This window comes from Etheostoma cragini, chromosome 4, assembly GCF_013103735.1.
Source record: "Etheostoma cragini isolate CJK2018 chromosome 4, CSU_Ecrag_1.0, whole genome shotgun sequence".
Classification (NCBI taxonomy): domain Eukaryota; kingdom Metazoa; phylum Chordata; class Actinopteri; order Perciformes; family Percidae; genus Etheostoma; species Etheostoma cragini.
Window position 1 is genome coordinate 4,958,128 of NC_048410.1, and position 25,894 is coordinate 4,984,021.

Consider the following 25,894-nt stretch of genomic DNA (forward strand, 5'->3'; position numbering starts at 1 on the left):
CACACACACACACACACACACACACACACACACACACACACACACACACACACAGCATTGATATTGGACTGTGTGAACATCCAAAAGACACAAATTAAGACAAATCAAATAGCCTTCTTAACTCTTAACCTCTTTACTTATTCTGGATTCATGGTCATAGGTCAATGTGTAACTGTAACTCTATTCTTTTTCTAGGAGCCCATAGAAAATATGGTTACACACTTTGTTGAAGGATGACTAAGTTAGCAAATAACAGTGTGGTTTCATATGAGGTAAAAAGCTGCATAATACATACAGTGGGATCTCAGAGGATACATCTGCAAAGCAAAAGTGGGTCGAATAAAGAATGTTACGTTTGATGTCTGATGATGGCAGAGGATTTGACAAGCAGCTTGAAAACAGCTGAAGAGATTCTAAAAAAAAACTCAGTGAAAAATTAAACGCTATCTGTTTTTTTGTTTTGTTTATAAGCACTGCCTAAGTGCAATATGACTTCTCCAGATATAAACAACCCAGAATCAAATTATCTAGAATGTGTGACATAAATAATAAAATCTTGCTCTCAGCATAATGTGTGTACTTTGAACTACAGTTGCCATCTGTGGCAAGGCTGCACCTGCTGCTGCAGAGGTTCACCAGCACCCCCTGCTGCAGTGGTACACCAGCACCCCCTGCAGTCAGCTCTAAGGATTACATGAGCACATAATGAATCTGGCATGTTAGCCCTTAATGATATCTGAATATACAGTCTATGTAACTAACAGACAAATATTGGCTTTGTCCACAGCTGACCAAAAATTTCCATTCCAAGCCTAGCCAGGTTTTCTTTGTGACCCTGTGACCACACTGGAGGCGGATCCCAATAAATCCAAAGGACTAAAGAAAGAACGGTGTTCATGCAAATACTAAATCAGCACCTGGTCAACCTAATGGTTCCTACTATCAAATGGGCAAGTGTAGCATTACGTTTAGACACAGGCCAACTGCATGTTATGGGGCTCTGGTCAACAGCTGAGATTGAGCTTTAAAACCTCCCATCCTCCTTGCTTAAGTAAGAAAAAAACTCTCTTGTTGGAGCTTGCAAAGTCGGCTGCTTCCACTAATGTGCCCTAAAACTTAAGGGTTAAGGGCTTAAGGGTTGAAGATAGTGTAATAAGATGATGCCTCACTCACTAAAAAAAAAAGAAAAAACTTGCCCATTCCCATTGCACAAGTGAACCCACTTATTCCTGGTTTTAAGATAAGAGATGCTTACTTAGAATTGAGTGCAGCTCTGGCCCATATACATTAATGTAAAGGTAATAAAAAAGTACATTTCCCAGACTCATTCAGGTCTAGCCTCCTGGTGGGGCCAATAATAGACAATACAAACAAACAGAAGCTGAGCAACCTCTCTTTCTCTCTTCTCTCCCTTGCCTTGTGCCTAATGTACTTGCTCCACGTGTGTCATGCCGCCTGAGAAAAGCAGATTTGTTTCCATTGCTGATGAGAAAGGAAGCAGTTGCATACTCCACAAAAAAATGTGGTGTTCAAGTGTTGCAGACTTTCTACAATATTAAATGAGTGACTTTAAATAAAAAACCAAAAATCCCCCAAAACATTTTGTAGCCTATGCTTGAAAAAACATTTGTAAAATGCCCAAAAAAATCGTACTTTAACTCAGACTCAGAAGTAGAAGAACAACAAGTTATAGCCTATAAATAAAGTAAAGCCAGACTGACAGGATTTTTGAGGCTGATGCCAATTGGCAACAATGATAATAGGAAGACACTTTGCCAGTGAAAATAAACTTGACTGTGTTCTCCGGTTGACATTTTATGTGAATTTTGTGTTACTTATCAACCGAAATACCTGGTAAACTAATATCAGCAGATTTCACCTTCTGGACAGTTAATCGGCTACGCTCTACTATAAGCCTACAGGTCAAATTGTTCCAGTTACTTCTGTACAGGCCTAAACTGTTATGGATTATGGTCTGGTTGGTATTGTGCTACATATGGTAGTGCAAAGAGCCTGTGGTAACCTAAATGTGTGAAGGTAACCTACATTTTAAAGCCAGTTGTCAACAACAAAGTTAACCACGCCTGCATATCCTTTTGCAGTTATTTTCTCGAATAACAGTTTAATATGTTTCTTTAGCGCTTGTTATCCCGTCTAGCTAGGCCTAGGCTAGATGGAGCTGGACTGGTTGGAGATTTGTGATTCAGGTCATAGACCCGAAAAACTGACAGAGTGAGGTCTCACTCTCTTGTTCCTGCTCTCTGGGATGGACCAACTGCGACGTTTGTTTTCTGCCCAGTGACGCAGAGACGTCACCAGTCGGTAGGCGGAAAGCGGTAGTGTGTGTTTCGTATCTGGAGATAAAGCCTAACCGGGTGTTTTTATTGAGGAGATACACAAGAAGATATAAAAAGGTTAGCTTTTGTTCCTGCAAAAATGGCGGTTCCGGCTAGTCAGGCAGATCTACAGATGGACAGGGGCGGTCTGAGCGGCCAGACGGTTTCCTCTGAAAACAACATTGACATCGACGAGAAAGAGTTGGAAAATATCACAAAGAAACACCGAGAAGACGAGACGACTACGCTGCCTCTGCACTCACCTTGGACGTTTTGGCTGGACAGGTAACATTTAGCCTGTCTTTCGCGTTGTCTGTGACTTTAAAGCCCCCCGGGACGAGCAGGAATGATGGAGGAAAAATATTACTTAAGGCCACCGCTTTCCGCAGGCCTCCGGGGGCAAATGTAGCGGGAGAGGGTTTAACATAACACTCTTCTAGTTACAGTTGGCTACGTTAGAAAGTAAGCATTTTCACGACTATATTGTTTTCTTAGGTAATGACTCCGACGTAACACATTGGACATGCTCACCTTGTTCTTTATTGGTATTAAAACAAGAAAGCAACATGGAACGTGAGCGTGTTAACAGACATTACATTAGAAAGTAAGCATCCTCACAACTATGTTATCTAGTAATGACGCGTTATCACGTGCGTGGCACGGTGGACATGCTCACCCCGTTATTTTTTGGTTTTCAAACATGCAATTCAAGTGACACTAGCTGTGTGCTATAAGTTTCCCAGCAGGTGAGCCTGAGAGGGTGTGTAGTCCAAACAGTAGCACAGTTAGCACACTTCATTTTGTCCAAAGCCAACTATGTAGGCAGCTAGTGCTGGCTAATGCGAGACTGTAAAACTGTATACAGTAATCTTGCTACGGAAACGTTCTTATCTAAAAAAAAAAAGTTATTTCGTTCTTTTTTTATTATACCTTTTTGTATTGTTTATTGTTTTACCGTCCGCCTTGGAGCAAAGGTTTTCTAAAGTTTGGATGACACTGCTCCAAAAGTTTTTTTTATGTATTTGTTTAGCGTGCTGACTTGAAAGAAGTGAAATATTAATGAATTTAGCATTCTCCTGAAACTTTAAAGTACATAAGAATTCCCAGATCACAGACCCCAATAACACTGAAACAATTTAGTTAATTAACTTTTTGGTCGATCTGCTTGTTATATCAAGTCGAAATGAAGGATTCTCTTGCTCAAGCCTCAAGTGTAACGATTTGCTGCTTTCCCGAGTTTTATGTGGATTTTAAACTAAATAAAGTTAGACTGTGGTTCTGACAAAATGAAGACATTTGAAAATGTCACATTGGGCTCTCAGAACTTGTGATGGGCAATTAACACCTAACAGTAAATTTAAAAAAAATGAATTGGCATTATATTGTTAGTTGCAGTCCTAATTAAGACAGTTTGGTGGTATCTTTATGTAACAACTAACTAAACCTTGTTTTTACTAAACTCTGTTCCAAAGCTGGTCAACTCTCAGTATAATAGACTAGCTGACCAAAAAGAATAAAGAAAACAAAGCATGAACCTGACCATGTTTTGTGTGTAGGCAGAGCAGTCATCTTCTCTATTTCCTTGTTACAACAGTGTGTCATTACTTTGGGATAAAACAGTTTTCGCTTGTTCTTTAAGTTCTTGTTCTTTTTGTCCACTCACTCTGACATCTCTCCATGTATAGTGCATGTATAGGTCCTGAGCATGTGTGTGTATTTCAGGCCTGTGTGTGAGTACTAACAAAAAGTGTGTACACAGAGTGTAGTGCAGTAATTTCCCCATTGGGGACTAATAAACAAATTATCTTATCTTATCTTAAGGTCATTACCGGGCACTACGGCTGCAGAATGTGAATCCAATCTGAAGAAGATCTACACCGTGCAAAGTGTTCAGGTGAGATTTAGTGTCAGCTTAAATAAAGAGCTTCATCATCTTAAAGCGTAATTCCCGTTTTTTTCTTCTTCTACCTAGACCCTATTTCCCCATACTTTGGTAAGTTGCTAATGATAACAAAAATCAAGTCCAAAACATTGGTCTAGATGACAATATAAAAAAAGTACAGTAAAGAAGGCACAGTGAACCTTTTCTACAATCCTTCCTTGTGATCAAATGTTTCCACCAACAACACAAAAAAACACAACAGCAAGAACGAGGTCTGCAGCTCACAAACAAGACATACAGACAGAGATAGACAAACAAACAAGAGGCATTGACAGGGAGACTGGCATAAGACAAAAGGGATCAAACACACGCACAGAAAGAAGATTAAAGAAAGAAGGCTGTAGCACAGGTCTACAGCATGAATTTCAAAGTTTTATTAATGTTGAGCCAAGAGTTCAAAGTCTTTCCTGGCGCTCCATTTATGCAAGCCGTGGAGATCTCCATATATATGACATCCAAAAAGGAAAGGGTCTATGTACGGATATATAAGTCATGAGGTGATTTCCAACGGGTTTCAATTAGGCCTTCCTGATTAATTGTTACAAAATCATGATCTCGATTCACCCTGTTCACGATTTTATTTTTAAATTAATTTGATTTAATCACTTTGCTTCTCATTTAATTTTATGAGCTGAATGCATCACAAACGCTACTACTTTCTTCTGTGAGTCTTAAACATAGACTGTATAAAATAGGTTTTAAAGCACTCCCAAGTGCAACAATGCTCTCCCTTCTCTTCATTGAGTCTTCTATGTCTACAGGCTTGTGTTGATGCGCAATGTGCTATAGGTGCCAAAAGAAAATCTATGTTCGGTTAAAATTATTGAGTAAACGTCCTTAGTTTTCGGGTTTGTCATTGTCTTTCATCGATCAAATAATGTTATTTTTTCCCAACCATGACATTTCCCGTAGACGTATATAGTTTCCGACTGGGAACCCAGAAATTCTGACATTCTATGGAAAATTGAACACAACAAACAACATAGTCCGTGCCCCTCGCCTGGCAACGTGACGGTGCCGAAAGTCAAAAGAAAGCAGCAGAGCCCTATTTGATTATAACTGTGTCAGATAAAAGCAAGTGCTTTGCAGTGTAAGGTGGTAAAATGTGTGTACAGTTTATTACAGGGACACATCCCACGAATCTGAAAGTAGCCTACATTTGAGAAACAAACATAAGGAGGCTAACCTAGCTTACCTTAACAGAGTAAAAGAGAACACCAAGCCCCCTTTCTCAGATACAGAAGCTATTGTATGTTTTTGTTGCGTTATTATTACACAACACTTGAACTGACCTTTTCGAATCTCCCAACAAATAAATAACTAAACTGAAACAAAGCATTTTCAAAAAATAGAAACTAAACTAAACTAGCAAAACCACTTTAAAAACTTATTAAAACTAACTGAATTTGAAAACAAAAAGTCAAAATGAAATACAAATTGCACACTTTGACCTGTTAATTTTAAAGCCGGATAAGCTTTCATACTCCTCGCACAATGATATAAGGCGGGTAAGAAACTGAGAGGGGTTTTCAAACAAAACAAAAACATTGCTGTGTATTACCAATGCATATTGGTGACACCATAATCGATTGGCGAATAGTTTGGGCCAGAGGCCAATAGATCACTCTGTAGGATCCTTTTTCAAGAGTAAGGAAATCAAGACTGTGTTAACATCCCTTACAAATGTGCCCTTCTCAATAGAGAAGTTGGAGAGGAATGGGCTCAGTTGTTTTCAAAAAGGTGCACACAATTCAGGGGGATTCCATCAAAGTACGGTGATCTTACCTTTTGCATATTCTGTACTGCCACCCTTAATTCTTCTAAAATGATCAATGAGTCTAAGTTAGCTGATTCCTCTGCTGATAACTGAGGCAAGTCAAGCTGATTCAACCAGCTGTCACAGTTTTTATCCAAAAGTAACCTTTGATTCATACAAATTGGAAAAAAATGTCTGAAAGGACTTCTTTATTTCATCAGGGTCAGTTCTAATATTACCATCTGAAGATTTAATAGTGGGAATATCTGCACAACGGTCGCTGGACCTAATATCATTGCAAGTAGATGACTAGATATAGCACCCTGAAAGTAATAGCACTGTCTCGTTCTATGAATTAGAAATTCAAATTTCTGTTTCAGAATGTTGTTCATTTCTTTCTTGACTCATGATCTGTCTAAAACTATTTGGTCAGTTAAATTAGTTTGCAACAATGAGTCTGATCTGGTGAATTAAGCTTCAAGGATGTGTAGTTGAAGTGACGTAGCTTTGTGCCCATTAAAGCAGAATAGTATGGTATTGCTCCTAATAAAACCTTTTATCATGTCCAACAATATCCTGGGGTCTTCTACAGAACCAACATTGCATTAGTACCTTTTGATGTCATGTTCTGATGCAATGTGTGTTGTAAATGGGTAGTCAGTTTTCATGGGGACTTTTAGCATGTAAACTATGGTTAAAATAAGCATAATGTTTGTCCAATTATGCCAAAACACAGGCCTGATGCCTGTGATCTGTCAATTCATATCATTGACAGATATTTTAATATAACATTAGTAATATTTGTGGCAAAGATTCTTTTTTTTTAAACAAAGAAGTGATTTGTAGTTTCAGTGGAAATAAGCTGAGACAAACTAAATGCAGTCAAACTCTTAACTTATAATGTACTTTGTACTGATTGGGACATTGAAGCTAAAATCCAAAGCTTTTCCCAGGTGGTCCCATGAGAGCAATGACGGTGGAGTATATGACTCTAGAGAGGAATGCTATAACAAAACCTGGAAAATACACAAACAAGCAAAGTGTCATACAACCGGGCTTGTTTGATTTGATGTGTGAAAATGCAAAGAACTTGTGACCATGTTTTTCTTTTAGCATGGTGGCTTTTTTTATGGATTTGGATTTATAAGCATTGTCGGTATCCTTTATTGTTCAGTTGCGTCACAGAGTAGTAGCTTTTTCTTATGGCCTTAAGAAACTCTTTTTGGTTTTAGGCATGATGTGTCTATTTTTTGGGGGTTTGCAGATGTTCTGGAGTGTATACAACAACATCCCTCCAGCCACAGCCCTGCCTTTGAGATGTAGTTATCACTTAATGCGCGGAGAGCGGAGGCCTTTGTGGTGAGTTGTTAGTATAAATATGATGATTATATTTCTGAACTCCAGCATGAACAGAGGGCAAATTCTAACTGTAGTAACTGTCATTTAATGTCTGTTCAAATGAAATACAACATGTTATCCAGTTGCATTGGACACACAAGAAAAACTGATAATGTAATAATAACAATATAACACCCACTCAAATTTTAAAGGGATGTCAACTATAATAATAGTAATAGTATATCACAACAACTTCACGAAAACTTATGACAATGTTATATTTTGGAATAATTACATTATTATTATTATAATAAGAACATCAGTTAGATATGTTGCATGATAATTGGTAGGGCATATATTAAAGGTTACTTGTTTGATACCTTTACAGGTTTTAGAACCCATTCTGATTATTTTTATTTTATTCTTTATTTTTTACCATATCCAAGATTTATCTCTACGTCTCTTGAATTACTTTTTATTAAAATATGCATATAATGTAAAAGCTGGTGACTAGGTTAGGGTTGCAGAGTGAGTATCAATTTAAATATTCTGTATGTTTTACACCAACAGGGAGGAAGAAAGCAATGCAAAAGGAGGAGTATGGAAGATGAAAATACCAAAGGAAAGCACTGTAGGTGTTGTGTTCTGTTTTCCTCTTTTTCACACAATATTATAAATAGCTGAATTATTAATTAGCTCATCTGTGTTCTTCCTGCTTCAGTCTGCAGTTTGGAAAGAATTGTTACTTGCTACCATTGGGGAACAGTTTGCAGATTACTGTGCCTCAGGTGAGCTACTATAAGTCCATACCTAATATTTGATGTTCTTGTTTTTAGTATAAAAAGAAATACGCTTCCCTTCTCCCTGCATTGCAATTGCATTGATGAGTATTAATACACTGTCTGTTTTGTCTTCTTTTATTTCCCAGACGATGAGGTTGTTGGTGTCAGCGTTAGCGTTCGGGATCGGGAAGATGTTGTACAAGTCTGGAATAGCGATGCATCTCTTGCTAACGAAGCAAATATCTTGGGAAAAGTCTATGAGCTCCTCCCATCCATATCTTTTAAAGCTGTTTTTTATAAGTGTAAGTATGCTCATTTTTTTTCCCACTTACACAATGTGTACCTTTTTGGGATTTAGAAATGGGCTTAAGCTTAGAAATGAGCTCAAGCTTTACAGATGCCTTGTCAGAAACCTTCACGTATCTTGAGTCAAGTCGGACTGTAGAATAAATATGTTCAGTATATTGACTGCGGATTGAACTATTCTCATTTGAAGCACGCATGGCAGAGACGCTGTAGGCTAGTCAGGACTTTATTTATGTTGCAGATAAATGCTCCATATGCCTTCATAAGTGCTCCACACAACACGTTCACAAGGGCCAGTCTTGTCACTACATGCCACTACACACTACATGCAAGTTTTTGTAGACTTATTATACTAGTTTTTAAATTAAACCTTTTTCCTGTTAAAGCTTTAGTGTGTTACTTGTTGATATTAATTAATAAACTTTTGTTACATTAAAGCTATTGCCAAAGGAGTTGCTAATTAAGGAGTTGCTAATTAAGCTAATTAAGACTTTCAGCTCCACACAACTCCATCTGTATTTGTCAGTATCGCTATGTTCTTAAGATTGTGTCGTCCGGTAAGTTTCCTGCGCAGAAACTTGAGTAAAGATAATTACCTCTCCTGAAGAGTTCATGTTTTTTTTTAAATCCTCCTCTCATTAGCTGCTAGCAACGGCTTACATCATGTGGATGTGCCAACAGTTTTGTTGTCATTACTCATGGGGGTGACAGAAACTACGCACTATAGCTTTAAAATTTGGGAAAGAGTATATACGTTTTTATATAAAAAACAAAACAAAAAAGGTAATTGTGAAATCAAGGTCTAAATGTTGTCTTGCATGTAAAAGTATGATTGTATGCCGAACAGAAGCGTTAATACTCACCATGAATCACTTTGACATTTCAGCTCACATGGAACATCATGCCTTTGAAGGAGGACGCTCAAGACATTAAATGATTGTAAAGCACTTTTTATTTTAACCTGAACTCTGTACCTGCCTTGAAGGCGCTGTCCACAACCTTATCAAGGATTTTATTTTGCGTTCAACAATGAAATGTTATCAATATTTTTTTATAACTTGTTATGACTGATGCCTTGATTCATTTTAATGTGGGTCCTAAAGCTCTGAACTCTTGAGAGAATGTATATCCAATAGGGGTGTACGATTCAGAAAATGTCACATTTCGATTCCAATTTTCAGGCTCACGATTTGATTCAATATCAATTTCCTATCAAAAAATGATTCTCGATTTTAAAAAACGATTAACAGTATGTAAATGTAGTTATTTTTCCCATGCATGTGTATGTATGTATGTGTGTGTGTGTATATATATATATATACACACATATTAGGGCTGTAATGATATGCAATATGAAATATACCGAAATTGCGACACTCAGATCCACAAACCTGTGTCGTGGAGTGAAAAGGCAAAATCGCGACACACCCCTTTCAACTCCCAGAGGTATTCTTCCTGTCCAGATCCAATGCCTCCACATCTTTAAATTACTATTAGTATTGGTCCTTTTGGTGTCTTATCTCCGTTTTTGTCTGGTAAATCTAGCTAACCGTAAAGACGGCTAAAAGCGAGGTCGCACCAGTAACACTTACGGTGGTGTAACGTTACAAATAGGGGTGTCACGATAACAAACATACAGTAGTCTGTGCCAATACCAGTAAAATAACAGTTCTCAATGCCAGAAAAAGGATTTTCTAAGATTCCATGTACTTTAACTTGAAACATGAACTTCTTTATTAAAATACATTAAAAATATAAAAATACCATAACAAGACACAGAAAAACATGTGCAATAGAGCATTGAACAACATTAGTGTTTTAAATGGTCATAGTGCAACCACTAGTGTCTCCAGACACATTCAAGGCTTCCAGCAACTTTTCAAAAGTTACTGTGCAAAAATAACAGTGTTTCTAACAGTTGTGTGACCAGAGATGTTACAAACCCCAAAGCTTCGGGCTGATTTATCACCGGTACAAGGGACAGGCATTTTATGTAATTTCAACATTTGTGTACTCACATTGAATTATACATAGCTAACAATTGCGATACTGCCATTAAAGTGATCCCCACTGGTCCTGGCTGACCGCCGCCATGTTAACCCTACTAACGTTACCTAATGAACAGGTAAGCGTCCACGGCTTTTTATGATGTGTAGCCTGTTCGGCTCCCGTAGCCGACAACGGTGAGTTATTTGAAGCCAAAAGAGGGGGGGCTGTAAATCGCAAAGATGGCCGTGAGGTTGCAGTGAACATGCCATTTTTAGGTCCGGTAGAGTTCACTCTCATTCATAATTTTACAAAAGAGATGAACCGGAAGTAGAAGGGCGTGACTTTGGCCACTTATTCGTGACCTTCTTCTGAATGTATCGACTGGAACACTCTGAAGCGTATACTGCCCCCATCAGTTCCAGAAGAGGCACAGCACCGATGCTGCTAACACTGGCATTGCGACTCTGAGTCTGTAAAAGGCGCTATATAAATTCCATTTATTTTTATTGTCACTAACGGTGCCTACGGTGCTATGAAAAAATGGGCATTGTCGGTGTTTTGTCATTTTAGAACCAGAAGGTACTGTAAGGTACCGGAAGTATCGGTTCTGGTGACATCCTTAGTTACAAATGGCCGCTGACTCGGGTGCCTGGGTCTGTTACCCAAAGGTTCAGTAAACTGGCGTTAGTGTCCTTAGCACCGGAGATAAGTGTTGACCGGGCAGGCTGCTAGCTGGCTGGGGGCTGACTGGGGATGTTTCCTCGTGCCTGGCCTTTTGTCAGCTCTTGTCTTGACTTAAGCCTTGCAGCGCCTGGAGAGTGAGGCAGACAAACAGGGGTGTGCTAGCTAGCTAGCCGGCTAAATTACCATTAGATAACTGTCTATCTATACAGTTACCACTACTGTTGAGTTAGTGGTAGCCCAGAATTGTGAACCCTGGTCAAAACAATCCTACTATAAATAACTGAACACGTTGAACAATGTTGTAATCCTTTGTTAGCCACCAAGAATTAGCTAATGTTATAGACCAAGCCTTAGCATTAGCTACTTGTCAACCAGCACCTTTACAGTAGGTACCAAATCACTTTTCCTCTTCGGTCCCTCTACAGGTTGGAAGCGGAATTGTCCATTACTGTTACCATTACCATTATTCTTATGTTTCATTCAAACGGTGGTTAATAAACCACTGAAAAATTTGGGAAACATTATTTTAAGATACCAAAGAATCTTTGGTGTTATATTGATCAATATTGAAATCAATCAGAATCGATAAATAAGGTCTCTGTTGTAATTCTGTGTTGCAAAGGGGGATATAATCAATGACAAAACAATGCCATGTGTCTATACTGTACAGTAATACCCCTCCCCTCAAAAGAATTGATGTTTGTATCGAATCGTGAGTCAAAAATCGTGATACTAACCGAATCATGGGTTTGGTGTATCGTTACAGCGTTTATATACATATCCATATTATTCATGTGGATTTGTTTGTCATTTGTTATTTTAACATCTTGTTATATGTATGTATATGTTGTGTGTGATGTCTGTAAACTACTGGGACCTTGAATTTCCCCTTGGGGATCAATAAAGCATCTATCTATCATGTGATTGCAGTAGACATACAATTACTTCTTCTTTTTTTATTAAAAAAATATTAATCGATTTTTGGAATTCTATGTATCAATCTTGATACAGTAGAGCTTGAATAGCTATTCAAATATGAATCAATTTTTTTTGCACACTTCTAATATAATTCTATTATATAATATTATATATTCTAATATCATAAATCTCATCAGTTCAGTAGTTCTTATTGGTTTGGACTTCCTCCTTTTCCTGAACTGGACTGAACTGTCATGGTCCTGTTCTCTGAACAGCCTATGGACCTCACAATGTATTCCTGGTATAGAAGTAGCAGCTACAGAATTAGTGTTTTAACTGTTTGATATGTAGGGTATCTTAATTCATGTTATGTTTAATTAATTCTGCTTAGTCAGTGCCAACTCATTTTTCTGCTGTTTTAAGAAGTTTGCATCACAATGGTGTTTTATTCAGCTGGAGGTTTCCCACTTTTGATGATGAATTGAAGGTCCCATTTGGTTTCTTAAATCTTCATCAAGTGTATATTAAAGTAAATCAGGGCAACACTTGGAAATATTGCACATGACTACCTATTTTGATCACAGTGTCCCTTAAATATAAAGCCATCGTAGGGAAGAAGACTCAGCTTTAGACCACGTCCACACTAATGCATTTTTTAAAGCGTGTTTTGAAACGAAAAATGTGCATTTTACCACCGTTTCAGAAATAATCTCTGTTATAATGCAGAATTTAACTGCTGCAAGATTAGACAGCAAGGTCAGCAACAGCTGTAAGAAGTTATCCATGTGGAATTACACATTGGTAAAGGTTGACATTGTTTGTTTTCTTCCAGAAAAGGGTCACATGGTCGGGGCATAGCGAATCAGGGAAGGATGTGTGGATGTACCTTTAGTTAAAAATCAAAAACCATCCTGAAAGGTTCCTCTATGAATGTTCTGAGTCACGCCGCGTTTCACATTTCTTTCAATACCCCATGTGGAAAGTCGGCCCTCTGCTTTCCTTTATGGGGTCACAGACTGTTTATTATTCTGAAGATATACTGCACATTGTGACATTTTGATAAAGTATTTCAAATGTTATCGTTATGAAAAGTCATATATGACAGATTTGGCGAGTTTCCATTCAGTCATTTTATCATTTCATGCTTTAAAGAAAAATACACTTTAAACTAGAAGTTACACTGACCTCACCTATTTGATCATATACAGAATTAGAAATAGCATCACTATTAGTAAAGAAAATAGAAAAAAACATTTCCTACCATTTTTGTGAGACTTCATCACAAGAGTTTTGCGATTGCAGTTTAGGCCACAGCAAACTGAAAATTTCTGGTATTATTGTGGTATTACTTTTTGCAGTGATATGGACAAAGTAAATAAAATGTAAATGTAAATATTATCATGTGTTTCTTTCCTTAACAGTACAACCAACAATGGGATAGGGATAGTGTTGCCATTCTGCCATGTGAGGTGTGCATTAATACCTCAGTGTTTTAGCATCTTTCCCTTATACCAAGCTATATATTTGATTAATATTTGTTATTACCAGAATCTTAGTGGCGTTACAAATACTGAATGGTGATAAAAGTGTGTCCACAACAACAGACAGATGTGTCAATTTGTGAAAAATATAACGTTGAAAAACCAAAACGATAATTTAAAATGATTCGTTAAGTAATATACTTTTAAAAAACATTATTTTGTGATTTAATTGTACATTCCTTTAAGGGTTAAATTAAACAAAGAATAAACATTTCAAACCATTAAAACATGTTCATGTTTGGCTCATCCTATTGAGTGCTGATTCATCACATTTCACTTTACTTATCATTTCACATCACATTATACTTTTACTGGTATATCTCCTGAGGGAAGATGGGAAATTTGTAGCTATGCTACTTTATTTATTTACTTTATGCATATTTTTGCACTTTTCTTACTCTTAATTTACATTGAATGTGATTGTGAGCAACTGCAACATCATTTTCCTGAGGCGATCAATAAAGGATTCTGATCTGTTATTGTCCACAGTGAACTTTGTAAATCAAGCTGGAGCTAAACCACATAGAGTTGTTTTAATCTCTTAATAGAGGGGTGTCAAACTCAATTTCATTAAGGGCCACACTGGAAAATAAGAATCACATCAAGGGCTGGTCATGTTTAGTTTGTTCATATGCTGTTATTTAATCGAAAAAGTCAAGGATCTTTTACTGAATTATTGCACGTCTCACATAGCCTTCTCACTTACAGTTTGGTCAACATAGGGCCACCTAAAAGTAACTTCTTCAAAGAAAAAAGTGACAATAAAGTGACAAAAACATTGGGGGGAAAAAACGCCAGAAACGGTCCCCAAAAACGTACGAAAAAGTAACAAAACAATGAAAAAGCTCCAAAAAGTAGGACGGCCAAAACTTTTTGTAAACCTTAAATTGATATGAGAGCCGGAACAAAATCCGCGAGGGGCCGGATTTGGCCCTCAGGCCTTGAGTTTGACCCGTCTTAACATGTCAGACTACCAATATATACAAGATTTAATGTAATTGTCTCCTGTGTAGTGGCTGAGGGTGAGCAACTATATGGACAACTTGCTTAGATTTTAGAGTGTCTATGTCCCCTGTTGTTATACAATGCATTCAGAAGGATTGTCTGTAATTTAGAAAACCAGAGCAGAGTGCATAAACCTCCACTCTGTGCTGACCAAGCCTACACTGAGTTGCACTTCCACAGCGATTTGAAATAGTTTAAAAACATGGTTGCTGAGGACCCAGTACACTTACCAACTCACAAAATGCGATTTTACCCACAGTCAAACGTTATAAGGATCCTCAGGTCAGTGGCTTGTGTGGTTCCGAAACATTTCTCTAACAATCGGAGGAAGAACTCGGAAAAAACTGATCCTGCCAGCAGCGGCTACAAGGAAAAGCCTCTTGATCTTTAAAGAAATGCTCCTGTTATATGATTTGCACTGACACACACATTGTACAGAACATTGGTGCTGCATTTCAAAAGAAACTCCTCAGACTAACCCTTGCATGAAAACTCGTAGAATATTAAAAATATGTTTTTTTAAATCTTATTTTTCAGTGATGGTGTTAAAACAGAAAGCTGCTGAAAGTGGTTGTTTTCAGCTACAATAGACGGTGCCATTATTAATTTGTTTATAAAACATATGTATGCCAAAAGCAAGGACGTTTCTTACCAACGTTGTTATAAAATGAGGCGAGTGTTATGGTTTTACCCCACGCTTAGGAAATACTAAGAGCTTGCTGGTCAAAGCTTGATGTTATTAGCCATAATTGCTGTAACTGAGACAGCAGACTTTTTTTTTCCAATGACACTTATTTCCCACTTACAAGTGTGAACTTATTGTAACACTTATTTCATTTCCCCATGTTGTCTTTGGACTGGAAATTTTTATACCACTTGACAAAATGAACCACTAAGTATGATTAAGCATGCACTTCAAAATAAAAATTAATTATTATGTAACATGTTAATTAAACTACTAATTCCATGTAATATTATTATATAAAACTGGCCATAGACTATGATGTATGATTTGACTTGCAGCACACTGTCACACACATTTTTTTAGGCCTTGTGATACATTGTGTGTATTAGCAGTTGTGTAAAAGGTCTCACAGGACAATGCAAGAGAAATATACTAATTATGGAATACCTACAATTACTGAATATAGGAAAAAACACTAAATATTGTTTCACAAAAGAAAGAAAATATACAGTAAATTCAATATATTCAAAAGCCACTTTTAATGCAACATGCGGCACATTCTCGTGAGTCTTTTTCTGTTACGATTATATTAAATGTATTTATATCCTCATACAGAGACACACCAAACACATCAGGAACATCCTGGGCAAAGTGAACACATACACACTATATAAATATATTTTAACACAATAAGAAATACAACAAAATATAGATTTTTGTCCACTTTTTGGAAAAAATGCATTAAAGAGAGGTAGAGTATGATGTACATTTGCATCATGCATTATTATCCAAACTATACTGGCATTACACATACTGAATGGTTATTAAAGTGTATAGTTTCCACAACAATGGACAGATGTGACAGTTTGGGGGAAAAAAAAGAATTTCAAATGATTTGTTGTTAAGTAATACACTTTAAAAAATTATATATAAAATATATATATATATATATATATATATATATATATATACACATATATATATATATATATATATATATATATATATATATATACACACATATAGTGTATATGTATATTATTTGTGGTTTAATAATATAGTCCTTCAAGAGTTAACTTAAACTAAGAAAAAGCATGTCACACCATTATTTGTCCTAAAAAATGGTGAAATCCTTTAATCTAATCATTGTCCTTACACTGCTTCATAAAATGTAAGACCTTTTATACTTGCTTATTTATTTTTGAAGACTGGAAATGAAAGAAATGCCATGCCACATCAACCACCTACAACTACAGAATGGTGCAAGCACCATCTTCTCTAGTTTTGTCCTTCTTTTACTCATTTTATAGTTCTTTACTGGTTATTATCTGAATAGCCTCCCGATTTCATTACTGAATGCTGCAGCCCCCAGCAGCAAGGGAGAAACAACGTATGAAAGCCATCCTTCACCCTTTGGAAATCAAGAGGAGCTCCCATTCATTTGCTTAATTACCTAATTAACAGAAAGCTAATTACTTTGTTGTGTGCACGCGTATGTTTGGAGAGGCTGATACGTAATTGATAGTGATCCTCAATTAATTTGTAACTACACTCCATCCAGTCAGGGCCTTAATCCACACAACACATCACCAGCGCGACACCAACAAAACATGATAATAAATTCTGACACAGACACATGGCTGTTGGGCTCCGTTGAGCTCATAGATCCAGTATTGACATGCAGATCAAGCCAGTGAAGAATTAAAAAGATCACGGGTTAGATTGTCTTCATAAAACTAACACGCATTGGAATGTTCTCATTAATTACAGTAGCCAATCATGTTTACAACCTTTTGAAAAACAAAACCCGGCACTAATCTGAAAGACTGAGTATACAAATAATAGCAAAACTACAAATCCTGTTAGGAATATAATGAGAGTCATGTTATACAATAACAGATAACATTTCATGAAGATGAATGTTATCATATATTCACCACGGAGTAAAACAGACACATTCAAAAGCCAAATAAGAATAATGTAGTGGTTGCTTTCTCTAAGGGGTGTTGTTGTTTCATGTTTTATGATAATGCATAATGTAATTCTTCACAGATGTGACTTTTCAGTTCTGGCTGTGTGTGAATTAGTGTTGCCTTGCCCACTCTCATAGCTGCTAACACTACCACTAACACTACTCACTACCCACACTCGTAGGTTTGAATTCAACTCTGCTACTATGTACTTATCAGTTGAATGGCTCAGAGGACATCTGTGTTGCTGTGGCTTCATTGGCCCTGAGGTCATTAAACACAACATTGTTGTAGGCCATGCAGTGACTGATGCATGTCTGTGTGAATGCTACAACATATACACTCACTGCGGCTTTACAGTAGGACTAAAGACATGTTGCTATATGGCTACTTTACGTATATGATGAAACCCATATGTAAATATTACTATAACTATACACTTTGTACTGTATCTAATACACATTGAACCCTACACATTTAAAGACCTGGGGCCATTTTTCTTATTCCTTTGTTTTATTTGGCAAAGCCCTCATTTTTTTAATCAATTATGTTGTGTTAGAATGCACTGTGTTTAAATGCACTGTATGTCTCTAAAATGTCTATAGGCTTAAGACCCAAGGAATGTGTGAGTGTTTGTGACAGTATGCATGTAACATGAAATAGGACAGTTTGTGTTTTCCTGCTACTATAAATAAAGAGTTGTTTATATTGCGTTTGGTGCCAGTCACTGAGCCGATACATTAACTCCTGTGTAACACAGTGCATTGCATATAAAAATTAAAAAATAACAGGCTACATAAAAAAAAAGAAATCCAAAATGAAATTTTTAGAACCTAAAAATGGTTGAAAAAAACAAACACATTTTTTTTTTTTGGTTTCTTGTTGTTAATACTATGCTAACGTATCCAAGCATTATTGTTGTAATTTACTTTCTATGTTTCTTGCATTCTTTTTATTATTGTAATATGATGATGTGTTGACCTGATAAGGGACTACAGATGAAAATTTGCTTTTTTCTGTTACATTTTGAGTGTAAACAAAAAATGCCAATTCATGTGCATTGTCCCTTTTAAATAAACAGATAAATAAATAAATAAATACATGTGAAGCTCACTAAGTAACGGGGCTGACCTGACGAATGTAACAATGGGTTGTTAAAAAATAAAACAAGCTAGACGCTTATTACAAAAACATGAAGGTACAATAAAGTATAATGACCCAACAGATTGATAATATGAAAATAATATGAAGTCCTCATATACTCACATACTACAGTTTAAGTGGTTATTCAGTGGAAATGTTGTAGGACTGTTTCCTGTTCCTGATCATGGCCAGAGGGGGGCGCTCTCTACTAAGAAACAGACTGAGAGAGTTGATCAGCAGCATGGCTCCCAGATGCAGACATGATGAATGTAATGCCATTTATAGCTAAATGAGCTGGGCTTCTCAGACCTTGATCAAGGACAAAAAACAACTTAAAATATTTTCTCTTGAGGTGAAATTAATGTTGCTTTACAACGAGTGTTAACTGGACTGTTGAACTGGCCCATGATAATTCTCATCTTCAGGGGTAAGTGACAGATATTGTAATTACTGTCATAATGTTTTTTTGCAATTCTTGTGACATGAGTCCACAAAACTTCCCAACTACAAAACAAATTATGCAAAGCAGAGATTCTTAATAACTTTGTTGAAATTTAGATGCAGCTAACGTCCCCCTTCCAAAGTGTTTGAAGAAATTGGCCCACATGCCAGAAAATACAACCACACCAAACTCTTGTTATCTACACTGTCATTTTTAAAAACCCACCTCTTTTAATAGTTAAAACTGCTCACAGTTGAGATTAGAACATATTTGATGGTTGTGTCAAAGCATTTCATTTTTATGCAGTGAGGGTTGGGAACAGTTATGATGAACCTCAGATAAAAAAAAGAGAATTTTCTGAAATAATAAGTTCATTCTGCCTCGGTTGTAATTAGTCAGCTTAGACATTTTAGCTTTTCTGACAGCCCCCTCTCTCCTGTCACACTTTCGGCTAAAACTAATGCATATCATTACATTTCCCCATAGAAAGGACCTACTAAGTGCTACTGAATTGTACTTGTGACTACGATGATGTTTCCATGAAGGAACTGCGATGCAATGAACGTTGTTTACGAGCAGGTGGATATGACGTCACGGACTTGGACAGCAAAACAACAACATCCAAATCCGCGATTCTTCCTTTTTTTCACCTTCTTTCCTCGGCGTGTTAAAATCTAATAACATTAAGAGAAGGAGCTCGTGCCTTTCTCTGCGAGGCAGACTGGGAGGCAGCGAGTGTGAAAGTCCACATTTTGCTTCTTTTTTTTTTCGACGCCCTCGGTAAGATGATATCTTTCTCCTTGTAGTTAAGTTAGTTAGTTAGTCCCCCCCCCCACCACCACCTCGCCACCAACACCAGCGGGCGGAGTAATAGCCTATTTACGTGTGGTGTTTACGGTGTGATTTGTTCTCGCATGCGTTCTCGGTACACAAGCTCGCGTGCACGGTTTATCTCATACTAGCAAATCGGTACCCTCCGCGTGCGCCTGTTAGCTGCTGTAAAGCGTTTCACATTCTGGTAAGTTTCACTATTATGTTAACATTAGCTTTGCTGTATCGTATATAGAGAAATGCTGAACTCAAATGCACACACACACGGAGTTTGTCTCCGCGTTTTGCTGCTGTCTTCTGCAATTGTTACAATTAGCGAAATAAACAAATACACAAACACCTGTATTATTAGCATGTAGGCTGCTTGGTAGCGCCTTGTAATGTCTGTGTAACAGGAGTGGTTTTGTTACTACGAGTGTTGTGTCCTCCACTTTTTGGAAAGTTGGTTTTCTAACTTAGTTGAGGCTAACGTTGCCTGTGAGACCCCGGGGGAAATGCACCTTTATAACCAGTTGGTTCTAAAGTGCTGGCCGATGAGAGCCGTTAACAGTTAATTACTAGCTACCTGTTACGGTTACAGCTGTAAAAGTTGTTTAGCTAGTTTACACGAAGTTTGAGTGCCGTGATTTCTTTTGAGTAACGTTCGGACCAGGGAGGGAGCTTTACCCCACGTGTTAGCAGTCCTCCAAACTCCGAAGTATCGAAGCAAGGCATTACAACTGCCCGAAACTATTGCTATTATAACTGTTAAGAGTCTTAGCTAACAGGCAGGTCGACTTTTAATTCGCTGTTCATCACATCGAAAGCTGTTCGTTGTGGCTGAGTATACATGTAAAGCGGATACACACCTCATAGTTAACTTGTCGTTAACACAAAGGATTTAAAGAGAAAATTGTTTGTACTGATAGCCGTCCCAATTGAAATTCACACCTCAATAAAAGTTTTTGACATGCTTTGTTTAACTGCATTATATTGGATTGTGCTCATAATTTAGACTGAATGGTTTAGAGTCAGACATGGTGTGGATTCAAGTTTGACATATTCCTAACTGTAAATATAGGCTGAAGTTACAGAGCATTTTAATGTCAACTGTGAAAAATATACTTTAAATTTAGTTCAATTAAAAACGACCTGCTATTGCTATAGTGTGTCAAGTAGATGTTATGTGGGATCCTAATGTACTGTAAGTAGGAATGTACTTGAGCAAAAATATTTGTAAAAATACATTCAAAGCAGTGTATTTTAGATTTATTTTATTTAAATTAATATTTTATTACAGGTGTATTACAGACAAATGGACACCGCTACCCAGTATGATAATTCATTTAATTCATTTTACTGTGCAGCTTTTTAATGATATATATAAGGGCCTACATATTATAAGCAAATGTAATGTGTAATAATCTATGTTGATTTATCAGTAAATTGTAAAGTCAGACAGAATTTGTATCCTCAACATAATTTTATATTTATGTAAAGCTTTGGAGTGAGTCTGTTGAGAGTGAACTACATAAAATAATTAAATATTAGCCTGATATATTTTACAGTAAGTCTGCAGCTGGCAACAACAGGACTAAAACCATCTGAAAATTTACGAAATGGAAACTGCAGCATTAACAACTATTGCTGGCAGTGCTCCCTCCTTCTTGGTTTTTTGGATTAGTCATTGTCTGAGGGGAAAAAAAACACCTTTTTGTAGGAGAAGTAAAGTAAACAGCCTCCAACAAGCGAACCTTGACAACCCAGATTAAGGAAAACATTGGAGATCAAACAGTGCTGCTGCTGGGCTGTTGTCATGAGCTGCCTGAGAGAGAGCTGCAGACTATTTGAACAGGCACTGGGGTTTGTGTGCTCACTTATGCAGAAATGGACCTTCGCAACTGCTGACCCAGGTTTTAAAACACAGGATGAACAATCTTTTTTAGCGACTTTTCTAAGCCTGCCGTTTGACACGGCCGTTGCATACAGACATTCAGCCTTCTGCCGTTTCTGATGGGAACAGCATAACACTGTCCCCTGCGTCTGCTTCTGCAAACTAGAACGGCTGTACTTGATGTGCTCCGTACTACAAGTGAATATATTGAGTTGGGGGGGGTTAAGTAGTAAAAAAAAAAAAGACTCGAAATCTGAGGAAGCGCAGCTGTATGCATTGTAATGACGCAAGATCCTTAACGCACCAATCTGTGATTTTGCATTATTTGGAAAGCCCTTGTTTCTAGTTTGGCCTCTTCATGCTGGGGTTGAGGCACTTCTTTGGAGAGAGTTGAGGTTGAACTGGTAAGAAAGTAATCAGTCACTCATGCATTCAGCGTGAGGACTCCAATCCCTGAGTGGAGCGGCCCTCTCTTTCATCTGACGGCTCAGTATTTGTGAACACGTTGTGCTGGGTACAGAGGGGCTGAAAAACTGACTGTGTACCCTTGCTTGCAGCTGAATGATAAGGAGTTATTTCTGGTCCAGTGTGGGAATAAGGTTCAGTATTTGCTGTATTGTTTCTATCACATTCCTTTTCCGGTGTCACCCCTCATTTGATTTTTAGATACAAGACGCCCTCAAGCTAGTTGCTTGAAACACTTTTGCACAAAGCAAGACAAGTGACGGATGAATAAAGGGAGTTTTCTGGCAAATGAATTTGTCGTGTGATTTTTGCATGTTTGATTCACACAACACAATAGAGGAAAAGCACTAGCAATAGGAATATGAGGGCAGCATGCTCATTAGTGCTGTATTACACAAATGGAAATGGTAACAAAGGAAAGCAGAATGATATTTCCAGGGTAAAGGTTAGTGTGTCCCGGCCCCTGTGGTGCGCCCAGGCAGACGGGTTGTCCATGCCGGGGGAAGGCTATCGGTCGGAGAGTGGACAGACTCAGGTGTTCTCTGTGCAGCTCCTCTGTCTCTATGGAGACTGTAAAATGCTCAGGACGGCCACTAACTCACGCAGCCATTAATTACTGTCTTCTGCTGTCATCTGTCCTTAATAAAGGCAGGGATGCTGACAAAAATGTCATCGTTGTGCATGCGGCCACAATCAATTAATTTGCATTATAAAATGAATGAACTGCTGTTTTTTGTTTCAGGAATAGAGTACAACATTGAGGTAAAGGTTGTGTCTGTTGTATCCTGTTTAGTCCTGTCAAGTTAGTGTATTGGGTTAGTTGTTGATGTGTTGCTTTCAGACAGTGTTAGTGTTATTTTAATACATAATTGGCTGGGTTGTACATGCTGTGAAGTTGTATTAGAGACTAAAGGGACTGCAGAACATTTTGCAACAGCCTCTGCTTCATCAATAAGTTTATACTAAAATGGTACCAGTAAAAAACAACAAAAATGTTGCTTAATCCCTTTCTCTGTATGATTGCTTTTACCCAGTAGTGTATAATTACGTATTTTCTATTTCTCCGAGTAATATCAACATTTGTTACTTTGGAATTTAATTGTGGTAAAATGTGCGATGTGTTTTTTTTTACTTGAGATCACTCAGAAAACTCAGCAGAACAGAAGCTGATTTGACTGAGCGTAATGCTGATGGACTCCTCTCAAACAAGATACAGAAAGACTTGGAACAAAAGATGAGAAATCAAAGGGAGTTGGCTTCGCACTGTAGTGTGGTTTGCATTGACGTTTGATTTGACATCTTTATTAGGGGTGGGAAGTAGTGTAGTGAATCAAGATGTTTTCCACGTCGTCATATTCAGACATAAACAGTATGTGTTCACGCATTATATAAATAAGCAAAACGTAGCCAATCTAGAAAATTATTGGAGAATTCATGAGATGAATTGTGTCGCAGGTAGACTACATTTAAGTTGTCTTTCTTTGTTTAAACACTTTACATACTGCCACATGGTTTTGATTTTCATGCACACAATTCCCTGTTCTCATTTTGAGTGTAATAGCCTTTTAGCATTGCATAACTTAAAACCTGAGTTTAATTTTTATAAATTTTTTCCAAAGCACCAAATTTGTCTTGTTCCATCCAGACTTGAGGAGCTTAACCATATGCAGCAAGCTGTGCTCAGCTGCCAGGCGAACCCTCAGCACCTGTTTCTTCTTTCTATCAGCTGTCCAGTCTGTATGTCAGTCTGCGTGTGTTTATGACGTGTCTTCGATGGCCGGATGGACGACAAATTTTAAATTTTTAGGGAATTTTCTATCACATGTGTTAATGAAGATTTACACTGCTAGGGTGTAGTTATTACTCTTACTCAACCTCACGTTTTGGTTGGTTTATCCTGCCGGGACAACGTAGTTCACTCTCGGTTTTGACCTCCACAGTCTTTTTCAGAAGTTTATGTTCTAACAACAACATATGATTGGCAAAAGATGTCTTGCTTTCATTTGTCCTTTAGACTAAAACTTACGCAGCGTAATAAAGACAATTTAGCTTTCTGGCAATTGTGTAAAAGTCAGACGAAGAGAAAAAAATAGTGACTGCTGCGTTCCTGGTGCAGCTACGTTGGAATTAGGATATTCCTGAATACTGGATGTATGCATGTAGACATGTCATGTAGACAATGTGACTCGAGAGTGTAAGAGGAAGCATCACTTTAAAGTCTTAGTTCTGTCAAATCTTACCGATCAATCTGTGATATATTTTGTCTTTGTTTATGACGTCTTAGTGGTGGCACTCTGCTCGTTCTCTCTTCAGTTGTGGTGGCTGCTCATGTTATCTCACAGGTTCCTCTGTTTACGCCAAACTGCTGCTGGAAAAGTGAAAGTCCTCACTTGCACCCAAGTGTTCAGATCTTAAGACCTGTCCAAAGCTGGATGCGTAGAGCTGCACCATAAAAGTGGTAATAATCTGGCTATAGGTTCAATCATTGCATTGTTTATATCAACGTGAGAATAAGAGTATCAAAAACGGAAATTGACTAATGTGAAAATGTCCCAGGCTTTCACTTAAACCCCGTTAACTGTATTAGGCAGCACAATGTAGAATAGGGTTACAGGAGCATGTCTTTAAGAGTCCTCATCCTTGACTTCTTGGCTGTGTTTTCAGTTGGCAGTCCCAGCCTAATAAGAAACATAACATGGCAGGGCCTGCTCTTCCATCATCATTGCTGGGCGGAAAGTTGGTGTGCTTTGATCATGTCTTTTGGGCGCATCACTCCGGCTTAGCCTGCTGCTCGCTATGTGATAAGCCATCAGAGTACTCAGATCTAAGCCGGCAGCTCCGTGGGCTCGAGGAGAGACAGGAGAGAGTAATGGAGATGGGGAGAGAGCAGCAATGCAAATTTTGTTGACAGACTGTTACTGCAGCTGTTTTCTTTGCCTTTGAATTCAACAATGTTAACTGTCCCTCTTCACTCTGTCGGTGAAGAAAAGGCCAATTTCATTTTTAGGTAATTTATTTGTGGAAAAGCATTGTTACCGTGTTGTATAATTTGCCCTCTTGGCAATTAAAACAGCTTTTAATTAGATGCACTTGTTAATTGCCTCTAAAACATGTGATTTCAATATTTTACAAACTGTTATGCCCAGATGTCCTCTTTAGCCTAACTGATACAAGTTCACTTTGAAGTTGAATGCTCCGTTTTCACACCGTTTTCCTCTGTCTGTCCATAAAACATCATTTTAGACCCCCCATTAAGAAGAGGGTGCTCCTAATTGACGGGTTGTTGCTTGTTTATTTGATATATATTTACCAGCTAGGTGGTAATTGGGAAACAGTAATTACCCAAGATGCAGTGCAGCGCTTCAGCAGAGGTGCTACCACGCTGATGAGTCTAGAGCACAGATGAAAGTATGCAGGTTACTATTATCCTAGCAGACTGTTTAAATACTTGACAGCGGAGAGCAGAGATTGCTAATTGGGCCTGTGTCCCTTTCATACAGTCTCATTGTTTACAGTGATGACGTACCATGGGAGATCAAAGCATGGTTCTTTTTTTTCTGGTGTGCTTTTTTTGTACAGTTACAAATATGCCTGAGCAGTTAATAGCAACAATAAAAGGCCAGTGTATGTAAGGGCCTCATGGATTCGGAGTCCCTCCTGATGATGTCGTTCCTTCACTGATAATGGCCTTGTTAACTGAGATTCATTACCTCTTCACACAGAGTCCCCTGGATATTGAGGGAGAGCGTTCTCAAACTACTGGGTTTGCCACGGTGAAGTCATACTCACATGGTTTTGTAAGCTATTCATGAGAAGCGGTGACGGTATCTTCCCTGACTCCTGATGATTCAGTTGACCTGAGACCGGGGGAGTGGTGGTGATGGGGGG

General features: G+C 37.8%; 2 protein-coding genes across 10 annotated transcripts in view; both read left to right on the forward strand.

The window, feature by feature from the left end:
• The first annotated feature begins 2,281 nt into the window (after positions 1–2,281).
• LOC117944140 (eukaryotic translation initiation factor 4E type 3-like) lies at positions 2,282–9,590 on the forward strand. Its single transcript, XM_034870739.1, has 7 exons — positions 2,282–2,621; positions 4,158–4,230; positions 7,299–7,393; positions 7,943–8,003; positions 8,094–8,160; positions 8,301–8,456; positions 9,347–9,590. Exons 1-7 carry the CDS (start codon positions 2,437–2,439, stop codon positions 9,391–9,393), a joined length of 684 nt encoding a protein of 227 aa, XP_034726630.1. The 5' UTR covers positions 2,282–2,436; the 3' UTR covers positions 9,394–9,590.
• A 9,835-nt stretch (positions 9,591–19,425) lies between these two features.
• foxp1b (forkhead box P1b) overlaps positions 19,426–25,894 on the forward strand; it is a 163,212-nt gene continuing 156,743 nt past the window's right edge. For 4 of the 9 annotated variants that reach the window (XM_034870730.1, XM_034870735.1, XM_034870734.1 and 1 more), the window contains exon 1: positions 19,662–19,855. The gene's annotated coding sequence lies outside the window, so the exon portion shown is untranslated. Of the gene's footprint in view, positions 19,618–19,661; positions 19,856–25,894 lie in introns of those variants that run through there. The other 5 variants (XM_034870728.1, XM_034870732.1, XM_034870729.1 and 2 more) reach the window with 4 other exon arrangements.

What these genes read in the sequence shown, in the direction of transcription:
- LOC117944140 (XM_034870739.1), top strand. Translation starts at nt 2,437, where the DNA reads ATGGCGGTTCCGGCTAGTCAGGCAGATCTACAGATGGACAGGGGCGGT. An exon ending in ACACCGTGCAAAGTGTTCAG is followed by an intron (nt 4,231 to 7,298) that starts GTGAGATTTAGT and finishes GGGGGTTTGCAG; the next exon opens with ATGTTCTGGAGTGTATACAA. An exon ending in TGCAGATTACTGTGCCTCAG is followed by an intron (nt 8,161 to 8,300) that starts GTGAGCTACTAT and finishes TTTATTTCCCAG; the next exon opens with ACGATGAGGTTGTTGGTGTC.